We start from the raw sequence: 16,656 nt of genomic DNA, 5'->3' as shown, positions 1-16,656 counted from the left end.
CAAAGATGTTATTGATGATGATTCATCTACAGGAAATTAACACTTGTATGTGATGTTGAGTGAGATAGCTGTGACAAAAGAGTTGAGTCAGATCTTTGAATAAAGACACTCAGAGACACTTAGAGGCATGGCTGGCCGCGGGAAGATGTCTATGGGTGGGGGTGCTGTCGACGGGGGGGGGGGCAGATTTTCTCTGCTCTGCTGACTGCTCATACAGGAGTAATAAAATCCTAGTGCACAAATGTATTATTTTAAATATACAGTATGCAGCCCCCTCAGCACCCTTACTTCCCGCTGCTATGCTTAAAGCTATTATTGCTTCCTACTCACATCAATACTCAGAGATATAGCCAGCAAGGGCCCCTTATTTGTGCTGTATACATGACAAATTCATACCCTTTTTAAGGTTGAATCTCGCTCATTGAGTGACACTATAGCATGTCATATACAGTATAATCACAAAAACACACTTAATATGAGGGCACACACTTAATATGATGTGAAATCTGTTATGAATGTATTGTAATGTTTTTCAAATGTATAGTACCAGTCAAAAGTTTGGACACACCTACTCATTCAAGGGTTTTTCTTTATTTTTACTATTTTCTACATTGTAGAATAATAGTGAAGACATCAAAACTATGAAATAACACATATGGAATCATGTAGTAACCAAACAAATCAAAATATATTTTATATTTGAGATTCTTCAAAGTAGTCACCCTTTACTTAGTAGCAATGCAAATATCATGTTACAGCTGTATAGATACTCAATCATCATGTTACTTTTTAATGGTGCGTTTACAAACATATATTATGATGAATAGAATTTAAACTTGTGTCTCATTAAATAAGTGTAGCTAGTTATAATTGTAAAGGCTCAGCAGATAATAAGAAAAGACGATCAATATTTACCTGGCTAAAAGAGAAGGAATATAATATCTATTGTTTACAGGAAACTCATTCAACAATTTTAGATGATGTTTTGTGGAAAAAAGGATTAGGGGGCGAAATATACTTCTCCCAAGGGCAAAGAAACTCAAAAGGGGTGATGATATTAGTTAACAGTTATTTTGATTCAAATGTGCAAATTGTCCAAACAGATCCTCAAGGTAGATGGATGATTTTAAATATGTTATTGGACCATAAACAGATATGGCTTATTAACCTATACGGTCCAAATAATGGTGATCCACGGTTCTTTGAAAATGTACACTACCATTCAAAAGTTTGGGGTCACTTAGAAATGTCCTTGTTTTTGAAAGAAAAGCTATTTTTTTGCCCATTAAAATAACATCAAATAGATCAGAAATACAGTGTAGACATTGTAAATGACTATTGTAGCTGGAAAAGGCAGATTTTTAATGGAATATCTACATAGGCCCATTATCAGCAAAGGTCACCGTGTTCCAATGGCATGTTTTATTTAACCTTTATTTAACTAGGCAAGTCAGTTAAGAACAAACTCTTCTTTTCAATGATGGCCTAGGAACAGTGGGTTAACTGCCTTGTTCAGGGGCAGAACGACAGATTTGTACAGGGATTTGATCTTGCAACCTTTGGTTACTACTCCAACGCTCTAACAACTAGGCTACCCTGCCGCCCCACGTTGTGTTAGCTAATCCAAGTTAATCATTTTAAAAGGCTAATTGATCATTAGAAAATCCTTTTGCAATTCTGTTAGCACGGCTGAAAACTGTTGTCCTGAATAAAGAAGCAATACAACTGTCCTTCTTTAGACTAGTTGAGTATCTGGAGCATCAGCATTTGTGGGTTCGATTACAGGTTCAAAATGGCAAGAAACAAATAGATTTCTTCTGAAACTCGTCAGTCTATTCTTGTTCTGAGAAATGAAGGCTATTCCATGCGAGAAATTGCCAAGAAACTGAAGACCCCAAACTTTTGAACAGTAGTGTATATAACAATTTATCAACCCTACAAACAAGACTCTATTATTTTGATGGGAGATTACAATACGGTTTTAAATACCTCTATGGACCGTAAAGGAAAGCACACTACAAACTATCACTCTCAGGCACTTAAAACTTCTTCAGGATCGGTGTCCCATCCACGGGGCGGTTGAGCTAACGTAGGCTAATGCAATTAGCATGAGGTTGTAAGTAACAAGAAATTTCCCAGGACATAGACATATCTGATATTGGCAGAAAGCTTACATTCTTGTTAATCTAACTGCACTGTCCAATTTACAGTAGCTATTACAGTAAAATAATACCATGCTATTGTTTGAGGAGAGTGCACAATTTAGAACATGAAAAGTTATTAATACACAAATTAGGCAGATTTGGGCAGTTTTGACACAAAATTTTGAACAGAAATTCAATGGTTCATTGGTTCAGTCTAAAGCTTTGCACAAACACTGCTGCAATCTAGTGGAAAGAATATAAATTGCGTCTAGGCTGGAATAATACATTATGTCCTTTCTCTTGCATTGCAAAGATGATGTTAGAAAAAAATACAAAACAACGGTTGTTTTTTTTCATTGTATTATCTTTTACCAGATCTATTGTGTTATATTCTCTTACATTCCTTTCACAATTCCACAAACTTCAAAGTGTTTCCTTTCAAATAGTACCAAGAATATGCATATCCTTGCTTCAGGGCTTGAGCTACAGGCAGTTAGATTTGGGCATGTCATTTTAGTCAAAAATTGAAAAAATGGGCAAATCCTTAAAAGGTTTTTAAGGAAATCAGATATACATTGCGGAGGTTAATCAAGCTATTTGTCTTGATTACTTTCTTATGTCATTCTCTCTGGCACCAAAAGTTTAAAAAGTGTTGATATGGGACAGAGTGCGGTAGGACCATCACATAATTGCATATATATTACTCGAACAGAATTTCCACGTTGGCAAGGATATTGTAAATTTAACCACAGCCTACTGGATGATCATTTGTTTTTAACTAGGACAGAATAATTTATAACTGACTTTTTCTGACATACATACAGTGGGGAGAACAAGTATTTGATACACTGCCGATTTTGCAGGTTTTCCTACTTACAAAGCATGTAGAGGTCTGTAATTTTTATCATAGGTACACTTCAACTGTGAGAGACGTAATCTAAAACAAAAATCCAGAAAATCACATTGTATGATTTTTAAGTAATTAATTAGCATTTTATTGCATGACATAAGTATTTGATCACCTACCAACCAGTAAGAATTCCGGCTCTCACAGACCTGTTAGTTTTTCTTTAAGAAGCCCTCCTGTTCTCCACTCATTACCTGTATTAACTGCACCTGTTTGAACTCGTTACCTGTATAAAAGACACCTGTCCACACACTCAATCAAACAGACTCCAACCTCTCCATGGGCAAGACCAGAGAGCTGTGTAAGAACATCAGGGATAAAATTGTAGACCTGCACAAGGCTGGGATGGGCTACAGGACAATAGGCAAGCAGCTTGGTAAGAAGGCAACAACTGTTGGCGCAATTATTAGAAAATGGAAGAAGTTCAAGATGACGGTCAATCACCCTCGGTCTGGGGCTCCATGCAAGATCTCACCTCGTGGGGCATCAATGATCATGAGGAATGTGAGGGATCAGCCCAGAACTACACGGCAGGACCTGGTCAATGACCTGAAGAGAGCTGGGACCACAGTCTCAAAGAAAACCATTAGTAACACACTACTCCGTCATGGATTCAAATCCTGCAGCGCACGCAAGGTCCCCCTGCTCAAGCCAGCGCATGTCCAGGCCCGTCTGAAGTTTGCCAATGACCATCTGGATGATCCAGAGGAGGAATGGGAGAAGGTCATGTGGTCTGATCAGACAAAAATAGAGCTTGTTGGTCTAAACTCCACTCGCCGTGTTTGGAGGAAGAAGAAGGATGAGTACAACCCCAAGAACACCATCCCAACCGTGAAGCATGGAGGTGGAAACATCATTCTTTGGGGATGCTTTTCTGCAAAGGGGACAGGACGACTGCACCGTATTGAGGGGAGGATGGATGGGGCCATGTATCGCGAGATCTTGGCCAACAACCTCCTTCCCTCAGTAAGAGCATTGAAGATGGGTCGTGGCTGGGTCTTCCAGCATGACAACGACCCGAAACACACAGCCAGGGCAACTAAGGAGTGGCTCCTTAAGGAGCATCTCAAGGTCCTGGAGTGGCCTAGCCAGTCTCCAGACCTGAACCCAATAGAAAATCTTTGGAGGGAGCTGAAAGTCCATATTGCCCAGCGACAGCCCCGAAACCCAAAGGATCTGGAGAAGGTCTGTATGGAGGAGTGGGCCAAAATCCCTGCTGCAGTGTGTGCAAACCTGGTCAAGAACTACAGGAAACATATGATCTCTGTAATTGCAAACAAAGGTTTCTGTACCAAATATTAAGTTCTGCTTTTCTGATGTATCAAATACTTATGTCATGCAATAAAATGCAAATTAATTACTTAAAAATCATACAATGTGATTTTCTGGATTTTTGTTTTAGATTCCGTCTCTCACAGTTGAAGTGTACCTATGATAAAAATTACAGACCTCTAAATGCTTTGTAAGTAGGAAAACCTGCAAAATCGGCAGTGTATCAAATACTTGTTCTCCCCACTGTAGGTACAGCAGATCCCCTTATTATATGGGACACTTTTAAATGTGCCTTTAGAGGCCATGCAATTCAGTACTCATCTATAAAACAAAAGCAATTTAGGTCAAAAGAGTCCAAATTAACAAAGGAAATTGAAGGACTAACAGTACAGATAGATAGCAATAAAAACTGTACCATAGAGGCGCAGAGTAAGTTAGAGGAAAAAATAAATAAAAAAATGGAGGAACTTATTCAAGAAAGATCCAGTGTAATATATTATAAAAAATTAGGGGAACTGGATGGAATATGGGGAAAAATGCACAAAATAATTGTTCAATCTTCAACTTAGAAATGCTACCAAAAACGTTTTACTGAAACTTGTTTCAAATGATGGAGTCACTCATGATTCATCGAACAATATTTTGAAAGAGAAAGTAAAGTACTTTAAGCATATGTTTTCGTTTCAGTCTCCTCCATCTCCACTAACCGAAGCTAATTGTATGGATTTTTTTTACTATTAATAATGTAAAATTAACATCTGTACAGAAAGACTCATGTGAAGGCCAAATTACAGAGGAGGAACTTCTTGATGCAATTAAAGCCTTTATGTCCGGGTAAATTCCAGGGCTGGATGGCATACCAGTGGAGGTATACTTTTTTTTACATACTCAGATGACAATTATTAGCATGTTATAACCACTCCTATATAAATGGTAGATTATCGGACACTCAACAAGGTCTGATTTCATTATTACTGAAACAGGATCCAAATTGGTATATATAAAACTCCAGTCCATTTAAAAAATTGGACTTACACTTCAGTGTTGTGATGCAAAAATTCTAGCCAAATGCTTTACGCATAGAATTAAAATGGTTTTGTCAGATATTATTCATCCTAATCAGACAGGTTTTTACATGGACGATACATTGGAGATAATATAAGACAAGAACTGGAAACAATAGAACACTATGAAATATCTGGGAAACCAGGCCTGGTATTCATAGCTGAAACTCTGGACTGCAGACTGTCGCTGGAGACTCTGGACTGCAGACCGTTGCTGGAGACTCTGGACTGCGGACCGTCGCTGGAGACTCTGGACTGTGGACCGTCGCTGGAGGCTCTGGACTGCAGACTGTCGCTGGAGGCTCCGGACTGGGGACCGTCGCTGCAGGCTCCGTACCATGGATCATCACTACAGGCTCCGAGCCATGGATCATCACTGGAGGCTTCGTGCCCTGGATTTTCACTGCAGGCTCCGGGCCATGGATCATCACTGGAGGCTTCGTGCCATGGATCATCACTGGAGGCTCCGGGCCATGGATCATCACTGGAGGCTTCGTGCCATGGATTATCACTGGAGGCTCTGGGCAATGGATTATCAGTGGAGGCTTCGTGCCATGGATCATCACTACAGGCTCCGGGCCATGGATCATCACTGGAGGCTTCGTGCCATGGTTCATCACTGGAGGCTTCGGACCATGGATCATACCTGGAGGCTTCGTACGTGGAGCCGGAACAGGTCTCACCGGACTGGGGAGATGCACTGGAAGCCTGGTGCGTGGAGCAGATACCAGATACACTGGACCGTGGAGACGCACTGGAGGTCTCGAGCGTAGAGCTGGCACAACCCGTCCTGGCTGGATGCTTACTTTCGCCCGGCAAATGCGGGGCGCTGGCACAGGACGCACTGGGCTGTGAAGGCGCACCGGAGACACAGTGCGCAGAGCCGGCGCAGGATATCCTGGGCCGAAGAGACGCACCGGAGACCAGGAGCGCTGATCCGGCACAATCCGTCCTGGATGAATGCCCACTCTAGCACGGCAAATGTGGGGAGCTAGCACAGAGCGCACCGGGCTGTGAATGCGCACTGGAGACACAGTGCGCATCACCGCATAACACAGTGCCTGACCGGTCACCCGCTCCCCACGGTACGCACCCTGACTCCGCCAATCTCCCCGTGTGCTCCGCCCCAAAGCAAATTGGGGGCTGCCTCTCGTGCTTCCTTCGTTGCCGTGACTCCTGGTCTCGTCGCCGCTGCTTCCACCTGTTTCCACGGCAGGCTCTCATGCCCTGCCATTACCTCCTCCCATGTCCATGATGTCCTCCACTACAGGACACGCTGCTTGGTCCGTTGGTGGTGGGATCTTCTGTTACGCTAGTTGTCGGATGATAAATGACCGGACCAAGGTGCAGCGTTGTAGGCGTTTATTCTCTCTTTATTTGAAAACGTAACACCGGGAAAAAACAATGAACACAAACCAAACGTAAAGCTAGTCGTGCAATAAAGCAACAAACAAAAGTTAAGATCCCACAAAACCCAAAAGGAAACTTATATCTTATTCCCAATCAGAGACAACGATAGACAGCTGCCTCCGATTGGGAATCAAACACACCAACATAGAAACAGAAAACCTAGAATGCCCACCCTAATCACACCCTGACCTAACCAAATAGAGAAATAAAAAGGCTCTCTAAGGTCAGGGCGTGACAATATGTGGGTATGTGCATGTACAGTTGAAGTCGGAAGTTTACATACACTTAGGTTGGAGTCATTAAAACTTGTTTTTCAACTCCTCCACAAAATTCTTGTTAACAAACTATAGTTTTGGCAAGTCGGCTGGGACATCTACTTTGGGCATGACACAAGTCATTTTATCAACAATTGTTTACAGACAGATTATTTCACTTATAATTCACTGTATCACAATTCCAGTGGGTCAGAAGTTTACATACACTAAGTTGACTGTGTGTTTAAACAGCTTGGAAAATTCCAGAAAATGATGTCATGGCTTTAAAAGCTTCTGATAGGCTAATTGACATAATTTGAGTGAATTGGAGGTGTACCTGTGGATGTATTTCAAGGCCTACCTTCAAACTCAGTGCCTCTTTGCTTGACATCATGGGAAAATCAAAAGAAATCAGCCAAGACCTCAGAAAAAACTGTAGACCTCCAGAAGTCTGGTTCATCCTTGGGAGCAATTTCCAAACGCCCGAAGGTACCACTTTCATCTGTACAAACAATAGTACGCAAATATTAACACCATAGGACCACGCAGCCATCATACCTCTCAGAAAGGAGACGTGTTCTGTCTCCTAGAGATGAACGTACTTTGGTGCGAAAAGTGCAAATCAATCCCAGAACAACAGGACCTTGTGAAGATGCTGGAGGAAACAGGTACAAAAGTATCTCTATCCACAGTAAAAACGAGTCCTATATCGACATAACCTGAAAGGCCGCTCATCAAGGAAGAAGCCACTGCTCAAAAAACGCGATTAAAAAGCGAGACTACAGTTTGCAACTGCACATGGGGACAAAGATCAAACTTTTTGGAGAAATGGTAAGTAGGGGTGGTATACAGAAGATAGCCCTATTTGGTAAAAGACCAAGTCCATATTATGGCAAATAGTCCATCATTACTTTAAGACATGAAATCAATCCGGAAAATATCAAGAACTTTGAAAGTTTCTTCAAATGCAGTCGCAAAAACCATCAAGCACAGTGATGAAACTGGCTCTCATGAGGACCACCACAGGAAAGGAAGATGCAGAGTTACCTCTGCTGCTGATGATAGGTTCATTAGATTTACCAGCCTCAGAAATGGCAGCCCAAATAAATGCATCACAGATTTCAAGTAACAGACACATCAATATCAACTGTTCAGAGGAGACTGTGTGAATCAGGCCTTCGTCGTCGAATTGCTGCAAAGAAAACACTACTAAAGGACACCAATAAGAAGAAGAGACTTGCTTGGGCCAAAAAACACAAGCAATGGACATTAGACCAGTGGAAATCTGGCCTTTGGTCTGAAGAGTCCAAATTTGAGATTTTTGTTTCCAACCACCGTGTCTTTGTGAGACGCAGAGTAGGTGAACGGATTATCTCCGCATGTGTGGTTCCCACCGTGAAGCAGGAAGGAGGAGGTGTGAAGGTGTGGGGGTGCTTTGCTGGTCACACTGTCGGTGAATTTATCAGACCTCAGGATAAGACCCAGATGCAGACAGTTCGAAGTAATACAAGTTTATTACAAAAACAGGGGGCAGGAAAACGACAGGTCAACTATCAAACCTCAGGATAAGACCCAGATGCAGACAGTTCAAAGTAACAAAAGTTTATTACAAAAACAGGGGGCAGGCAAACGACAGGTCAATGACAGGCAGAGGTCAGTAATCCAGGGCAGTGTCACAAGGTACAGAACAGCAGGCAGGGTCAGGGCAGGCAGAATGGTAAAAACCGGGAAAACGAGAAAACAGGGACTGGAGTGAACACTGGAGTACGGGAAAAATACTGGTAGGCTTGACGAGAGAAGACGAACTGGCAACAAACAAACACAGGGCACAGGTATGAATACACAGGGGATAATGGGGCAGATGGGCGACACCTGGAGGGGGTGGAGACAAGCACAAAGACAGGGGAAACAGATCAAGGTGTGTCAGATTTATTTAGAATTCAAGGCACACTTAATCAGCATGGCTACCACAGCATTCTGCAGCGATACGCCATCCCATCTGGGTTGCGCTTAGTGGGACTATCATTTGTTTTTCAACAGGACAATGACCCAAAACACACCTCCTGGCTGTGTAAGGGCTATTTAACCAAGAAAGAGAGTGATGCAGTGCTGCATCAGATGACCTGGCCTCCTCAATCACCTGACCTCAACCCAATTGAGATGGTTTGGGTTGAGTTGGACCGCAGAGTGAAGGAAAAGCAGCCAACAAGTGCTCAGCATATGTAGGAACTCCTTCAAAAGCATTCCTCGTGAAGCTGGTTGAGAGAATGCCAAGAGTGTGCAAAGCTGTCATCAAGGCAAAGGGTGGCAACTTTGAAGAATCTCAAATATAAAATATATTTTGATTTGTTTAACACTTTTTTGGTTACGACATGATTCATTTGTGTTATTTCATGATGTCTTCAATATTATTCTACAATGTAGAAAATAGTAAAAAAAAAATAAAAAAAAAACTTGAATGAGTAGGTGTGTCCAAACTTTTGACTGGTGCTGTATAACTGCCTTAATTTGGACCTCAGGGAGAGTAGCTGCTGCTTTGGCAGCAGCTAATGGGGATCCATAATAAATACAATACAACACATCAGGGAAAGGACAAGCCTGAAGTGACATATGAAAGCCAGGATCTGCCATGCAGTTGGTTGCCACTGAGGCTGCTGCTGCTGCTGCTTTTGCTGCTCACATACACAGCTGGGAATGGTGTGTAAAAAACGTCATGATTTAAACATCCTATTTGTTGTCGTTTTTTTACTGGTGGAGTTTCTAGTAATTTGTCTCAAGTGCCATCTGCTGGTTGTAGTCCGTAGAAACACTTAAGAGGCAGCGTGCCAGAAAGAGATGTGATTATTTGACATCCAAATAACATCTAATGAGTCCTATTCAAATAAGTGATTAGAACCACACATTGCAATGATGAACAAGACATTCTGACATCAGCAGTTGCATAAAATGGACACAAGTTGACATTTGATAGTTGGCTAAATGCTGAGATGGATTCATTTCCAGATGGACATTAAATGTTCTCCTTTTGGCAGAGAAATTGTGGATTATTCCACACTGTTTATACATTTGGCTATTTGCCATAGTAAACAAAATACACTGAACAAAAATATAAACGCAACATGTAAAGTGGTTGGTCCCATGTTTCATGAGCTGAAAAAATGTATCCCATAAATGCTCCGTACGCACAAAAAGCTTATTTCTTATTTATGTCCCTGTTAATGAGCATTTATCCTTTGCCAAAATAATCCATCCACCTGACAGGTGTGGCATATCAAGAAGCTGATTAAAACAGCATGATCATTGCACAGGTGCACCTTGTGCTAGGGACAATAAAAGGCCACTTTAAAATGTGCAGTTTTGTCACAACACAATGCCACAGCGCTGGTCTCAAGTTTTGAGGGAATGTGCAATTGGCATGCTGACTGCAAGAATGTCCAGCAGGGCTGTTGCCAGAGAATTTGATGTTAATTTCTCTACCCTTTCTCCCGGGTAGACTACCACTGCATCGCAGTACTAGCTGTGCTACCAGAGATTCTGGGTTTGAGCCCGGGCTCTGTCGCAGCCGGCCGCGACTGGGAGGCCTATGGGGCGGCGCAAAATTGGCCCAGCGTCGTCTGGGTTAGGGAGGGTTTGGCCGGCAGGGATATCCTTGTCTCATTGCGCACTAGCGACTCCTGTGTTGGGCCGGGCACAGTGCACACTGACCAGGTCGCCAGGTGTACGGTGTTTCCTCTGACACATTGGTGCGGCTGGCTTCCGGGTTGGATGTGCATTGTGTCAAGAAGCAGTGCGGCTAGGTTGGGTCATGTTTCGGAGGATGTATGGCTCTCGACCTTCGCCTCTCCCGAGTCTGTACGGGAGTTGCAGCGATGAGACAAGACTGTAACTACCAATTGGATACCATGAAATTGGGGAGAAAAAAGGGGGTAAAAAAAATAAAAAATCTCTATCCTAAGTTGTCTCCATCGTTGTTTTAGAGAATTTGGAAGTACGTCCATCCGGCCTCACAACCGCAAACCACATGTAACTATACCAGCCCAGGACCTCCACATCAGGCTTCTTCACCTGTGGGATTGTCTGAGGGGGTTGTGGAGGGGAGCTGAGGAGTATTTCTGTCTGTAATAAAGACCTTTTGTGGGGGGAAACTAATTCTGATTGGCTGGGCCTGGCTCCCCAATGGGTGGGCCTGAATGCCAAGTGGTCCCCCATGGCTGCACCCCTGCATACTGATGTGAAGTCCATAGATTAGGGCCTAATTTATTTATTTCAATTGACTGATTTCCTTATATGAACTGTAACTCAGTCACATTTTTGAAATTGTTATATTTTTGTGCAGTATAGATTAGTCTCATGCACAAAAATAAATAGTATCTATAGAAACAATTATTTATCCTAATTGAACTAATCTGGGGTCAGTTTTCTTATCAGAATTTGTGCCCTGATAATAATAATGCCTTTATGAGAGGGTTGTATGAAAAAGTATGAAAATGTATGCACTCACTACTTACTGTAAGTCGCTCTGGATAAGAGTGTCTGCTAAAATGACAAATGTAATCCTGAAAAAGACAAAACTTAAAAATAATAATAATAAAGCTTTTGCATTTGTCCTCCTGTTAATTGTGAAACTGTAATTTAAGTCCCAGGTTTTTATTAGTTCTCCACCCACTATTTTGTCTGTTTTCTCAGGCATCATAAAACATGTCTGAACTTTCCAATGAAATACTGTGCGCAAACAACAATGGCCTTAATTACTTTTCAAGGCACATGTTAATGACAATTTCTCATAGACAGACAGGATGGCAGTGGTGGTTTTAGAAACCTAGAAAGTGTGAGAAATGTATCCTAATTGATGGATTCATAACCTGTACAGAATGTCTTAGAAGCCCTTCTTAAAACTAAGTGTCTAATCTAGTGTGTCATCTCACCTTGTCTATCACTCAGAGCTTGGAGAAGATCTTCAAGCACCACGACCTGCAGCAGAAGCTGTCTGATACCAAACTGGAGCAAGCTAATGCACAGCTGCAGGAGGCCGAGGAGAAGCACAAGAGAGAAAAGGAATACGTGAGTCACTGTACTTACATTTTTTGTCATTTAGCAGACGCTATTATTCAGAGCAATTTACAGTAGCAAGTGCATACATTTTCAGACTGGTCCCCCATGGGAATCAAACCCACAATGCTGGCGTTTCAAGTTCAATGCGCAACCAACTGAGCCACACAGGAGCACAACTTTTACTGACCTTACCCACAAAGTACTGTAAAGCAATGTAAATATAGTTGAGTAACTTTTGTCTAATTAAACGGTATTAAGTTTAAAACCAATGATGTTTGTTGTGCATTTGATGCTCACAGAAATGAGTATTGTAACCATCCACTGTCTCTGTTGTTAGCTGCTTAGGGAGGCAATTGACAAAACAAAGAAATGCTACACATTGAAGGAGCAAGAGTTGCAGTTGAAGAAAAAGGTACATTTGTGCTTTACGTGTGTTTTGTTTTTAACCAGTTACTGGTACATGCAGCTGAGTGGAAACTACAAGCTAAACTTCTGAGAGAGCAAGAGACTGTCATGCAGGCTCAGGTGAATATATCCAATGTGGTGCCAAACACCCTTATTCACTACATTTATTTCAGGGCCAAGTCTATGAAAGGCAAGTCCAATCCTACCATTAAGGTCCTCTGGATTGCTCCATGTGTGTTAAAGACAACTAATATTTCAGTATTTACTGTATTAAGTTAATTTGGATCTATAGTAAAGTTTTTCAATATCCTCACAATGGCAAAAGTGACCATAAAAAATGTGATTCTCCTCTCGTAACTAGGCTATATGGCTTGATGTACTTGGTACTTGATATGAAAGGAAAATTTGTCAGCTGTACTGTACAGAGCAGCCATAATTCCCATGATAGCAGCAGGCAAGAGAAACTCCCTCTTCCTGAACCAGCAGGATGACACAGCATCATGGGAATATTAAAAAATGTGATGCAATACCACACAGTAGCACATACTCCAGTACCATTGATCATTCCATTGTAAAAGTATGATACAATTACAAATGCTATGTTTATTGGATGTGGCACAATTATTGTATGGGTGCAAGCAAATTATACAATGAAATTAGTTGGTCTGACACAAAGATAAATGCTTCCCTGCTGGATTCAGAAATTATAGCTGACAGTTTATATGGTTATAATTAATTGCAGCGAAACCTTGCCATTATTTAAAGCCTTGTGTTTTCAAATTATGTTAATACTGCATTTCAGTACCTATATAATCATGACACAAGTCGAGACCCAGATGCAGACACAGGAGGCAGATGATTGGAGTCTTACAATATTTATTAATCCAATAGGGTAAGGCAAGAGAATGGTCGTGGACAGACAAAAGGGTCAAAACCAGTTCAGAGTCCAAAAGGTACCGAAGGGCAGGCAGAATAAAGGTCAGGGCAGGCATGATGATCAGGCAGGCTGGAAAGTAGTCCAGAGTCAGGCAGGGGTCAAAACCAGGAAGACTATCAAAAAGAGAATTGTAAAAGGAGTACGGGAAAAACACACTGGTTGACTTGACTAACATACAAGACGAACTGGCACAGCTAGACAGGAAAAACAGGGATAAATATACTGGGGAAAATAAGCGACACCTGGAGGGGGTGGAAACAATCACAGGAACAGGTGAAACAGATCAAGGCGTGACAATATGATTCATCATGTATTTGTACCAGGCCATGTCATATTTCCAATCCAATTAACTAGGAATGTCAACCTTATTTGTCTCTACAATACCAGGCGTAGATTTAGATCACACAAGGAAACGGCCAAAGCAGCGCAGCCAGCAAGAAAAATCTATTAGAAAGACGTGAGGCAGAAACTGATCTGTATCAAGTGAGCTTTTATGAAATACAACACATAACCAAGCAAATGCCTTTCCTCTTTTATAGCGCATGTCAAATCAGTTGTTTTGCTTTTGTTCCAAAACAGTAACTCTAAAATAAAGACAGTTGATCTCAACGGGGTGGCTAGCAGATAGACAGGTTTGAATACGGGAGACTGGCTGTGTGTGCGATGTGGTTTCCCCTGAGGGCCTCCGGAGATTAGCCTGTTAACTCTAACTGGACCGACTGCCACTGAAACATTTATAGAGCCGCTCATTAACATAGCTCTGCCAACACTGAGCAGAGGACTGCTAAAGGGAAGCCCAGGGAGGCCGCCTGGCCAGTTGAGTGTAGAGCATTCACACCGAGGGCCCTAGGACTTGGAATGCAATACTCTGTAATTAGGCCCTGAAGCAATGAAGAAACCAGGCAAGGCTGGTTAAATGTTTGGTGAAACCGGCTGGCTCTTCCTCTCACCTCACCTCATCTCCCTCTAAAGTATAGCAAATTTGTTTCTGGGGTCAAATAAGGTTCAAAGCATAGATCTGATTGTTCATGAGGTGAATAGATGCATACGAATGCTACATGTGAAATTAATTTCTGGAGTTCTCTCCTGACTGTCCCTCTGTTTTTCTGCAGCTTGCTCTGTACTCCCAGAAGTTTGAAGAGTTCCAGACTACGTTGTCTAAGAGCAACGATGTGTACGCCAGCTTCAAAAATGAAATGGAGAAGGTATGTGGCATCCTTAAAATAAAATCATCCTTCCTTTAAATATACTGTTTATATTTAGGGCCAAGTGCATGGAGGTAATATAAGGTTGGCATAATTCTGAAATGAGAAAACAGCTATATGTTGGAGGGACTGTTTTCTATATTAATCATATTCAGAATGATGGTTACATTTTCAGATACGTTTTAACCCAACAAACATTTTGCTTCATAGATGACAAAGAAGATGAAAAAAATAGATAAAGAGTCGAATGTTTGGAAGACCAGATTTGAGAGCACTAACAAGGCTCTCTCGGAGATGATTGAAGAGGTAAATACTCATCTATAACACATGCAATAGTGTTAGACTTTATTCAAATGCGCTACAACAAGTTAGACTCTCTTTTCCACAGAGGACTGTGAAGGAGAATGAGTATGAGATGTTCGTCGTGAAGATTGACAAGCTGGAGAGGCTCTGCCGAGCACTCCAGGATGAGAGGAAGATCCTATACTCCAAGATCAAAGGCATTCGCCAAACTGGTGACGCCACCGAGGGGACACCCAAGGACGAGACACAGGAGGTGGCCACTGAACCAGTCCACAGCCTCATGGACATAGTTGAGGAGCCAGAGATGACAGAGGAGATGGCCCGTCTGAGGGCTGAGCAGAACAGGCTGGCGGAGTTCGCAGCCTCCCTACTGGCCCCGTCCACAGGAGACGATGATGACGATGACTCTGACAGTGAGGAAGAGCCAGAGTCTACAGAATCTGCTGAGGCCCAGAAGATCCCTGAACCAACAAAGGCCCCAGTACAGGTAGTGGTAGAGGCACCAGCACATGCAGAGGAACCAGAACCAGCATATGCAGATGCACCAGCGCAGGCTCCAGCACAGGTAGAGGCACCAGCGCAGGCTCCAGCACAGGTAGAGGCACCAGCGCGGGCTCCAGCACGGGTAGAGGCACCCGCGCAGGCTCCAGCACAGGTAGAGGCACTAGCGCAGGCTCCAGCACAAGTAGAGGATCCAGCACAGGCTCCAGCACAAGTAGAGGCACCAGCACAGGCTCCAGCACAGGTAGATGCACCAGCACAAGCTCCAGCACAGGCTCCAGCCCATGCTCCAGCACAAGTAGAGGATCCAGCACAGGCTCCAGCACAGGTAGATGCACCAGCACAGGCTCTAGCACAGGCAGAGGCACCAGCACAAGCTCCAGCACAGGCAGAGGCACAAGTAGAGGTACCAGCACAGGTAGATGCACCAGCACAGGCTCCAGCACAAGCTCCAGCACAAGTAGATGTACCAGCACAGGCTCCAGCACAAGTAGAGGTACCAGCACAGGTGGAGGCACCAGCACAGGCAGAGATGGCTGCCCCAGTCCAGCCAGAGACCCCAAAACAGCCAGAGCCCTCCGCCAAGAAGCAGACGCCAAAAAAGAAGAATGCAAAGAAGACTAGCTGAACTGACGAATGTGTCATTTTGTGAGCGTTAGTACTGTAGTCCCTGTGCCTCGTGTTATGGTTGAGTTGAGATATCCAATCCAGCTTGGTTTGTCTATATACTGTTTTATCTGAAGTGGCGTGCAGTAGAAGTATGTTTAAGTCGTATACCAGATGAGGACAGACAGAGATTTACTGCATAACCAAAGAATAGGTAGAAAGGTTATTCAGGACATTGCACCCTCAAAACTTTCCAATGCCAAATGTTACCTTGTGCAAACAGCATCAGAACAGCCACTATCTTTTTTGACTTTTTCCATCTGAACCCCTATAATGTAACTTCAATAAATATCTAATTGAAGACTATGTAGACATGCATGTGCTCTTTGGAATGTATTGCTTAGACCCATCACACTGTTTTACGCAATATACAGTGGGGAGAACAAGTATTTGATACACTGCCGATTTTGCAGGTTTTCCTACTTACAAAGCATTTAGAGGTCTGTAATTTTTATCATAGGTACACTTCAACTGTGAGAGACGGAATCTAAAACAAAAATCCAGAAAATCACATTGTATGATTTTTAAATAATTAA

General features: G+C 42.6%; 1 protein-coding gene across 4 annotated transcripts in view; it reads left to right on the top strand.

The window, feature by feature from the left end:
• The window catches only part of LOC139556358 (beta-taxilin-like), a 30,930-nt gene extending 14,504 nt beyond the window's left edge, over positions 1–16,426 (top strand). For 2 of the 4 annotated variants that reach the window (XM_071370249.1, XM_071370246.1), the window contains exons 6-10: positions 11,993–12,112; positions 12,554–12,628; positions 14,558–14,650; positions 14,861–14,956; positions 15,039–16,426. In XM_071370249.1, the coding sequence (XP_071226350.1) occupies positions 11,993–12,112; positions 12,554–12,628; positions 14,558–14,650; positions 14,861–14,956; positions 15,039–16,082 (1,428 nt within the window). In that variant the 3' untranslated portion in view covers positions 16,083–16,426. Of the gene's footprint in view, positions 1–11,992; positions 12,113–12,440; positions 12,516–12,553; positions 12,629–14,557; positions 14,651–14,860; positions 14,957–15,038 lie in introns of all 4 variants that reach the window. The other 2 variants (XM_071370250.1, XM_071370248.1) reach the window with 1 other exon arrangement.
• Positions 16,427–16,656: the final 230 nt, after the last annotated feature.

Source organism: Salvelinus alpinus, chromosome 27 (genome assembly GCF_045679555.1).
Source record: "Salvelinus alpinus chromosome 27, SLU_Salpinus.1, whole genome shotgun sequence".
Lineage (NCBI taxonomy): Eukaryota > Metazoa > Chordata > Actinopteri > Salmoniformes > Salmonidae > Salvelinus > Salvelinus alpinus.
The sequence above is the reverse complement of the archived record's forward strand: the minus strand, read 5'-3'. Positions and strand labels throughout refer to the sequence as shown.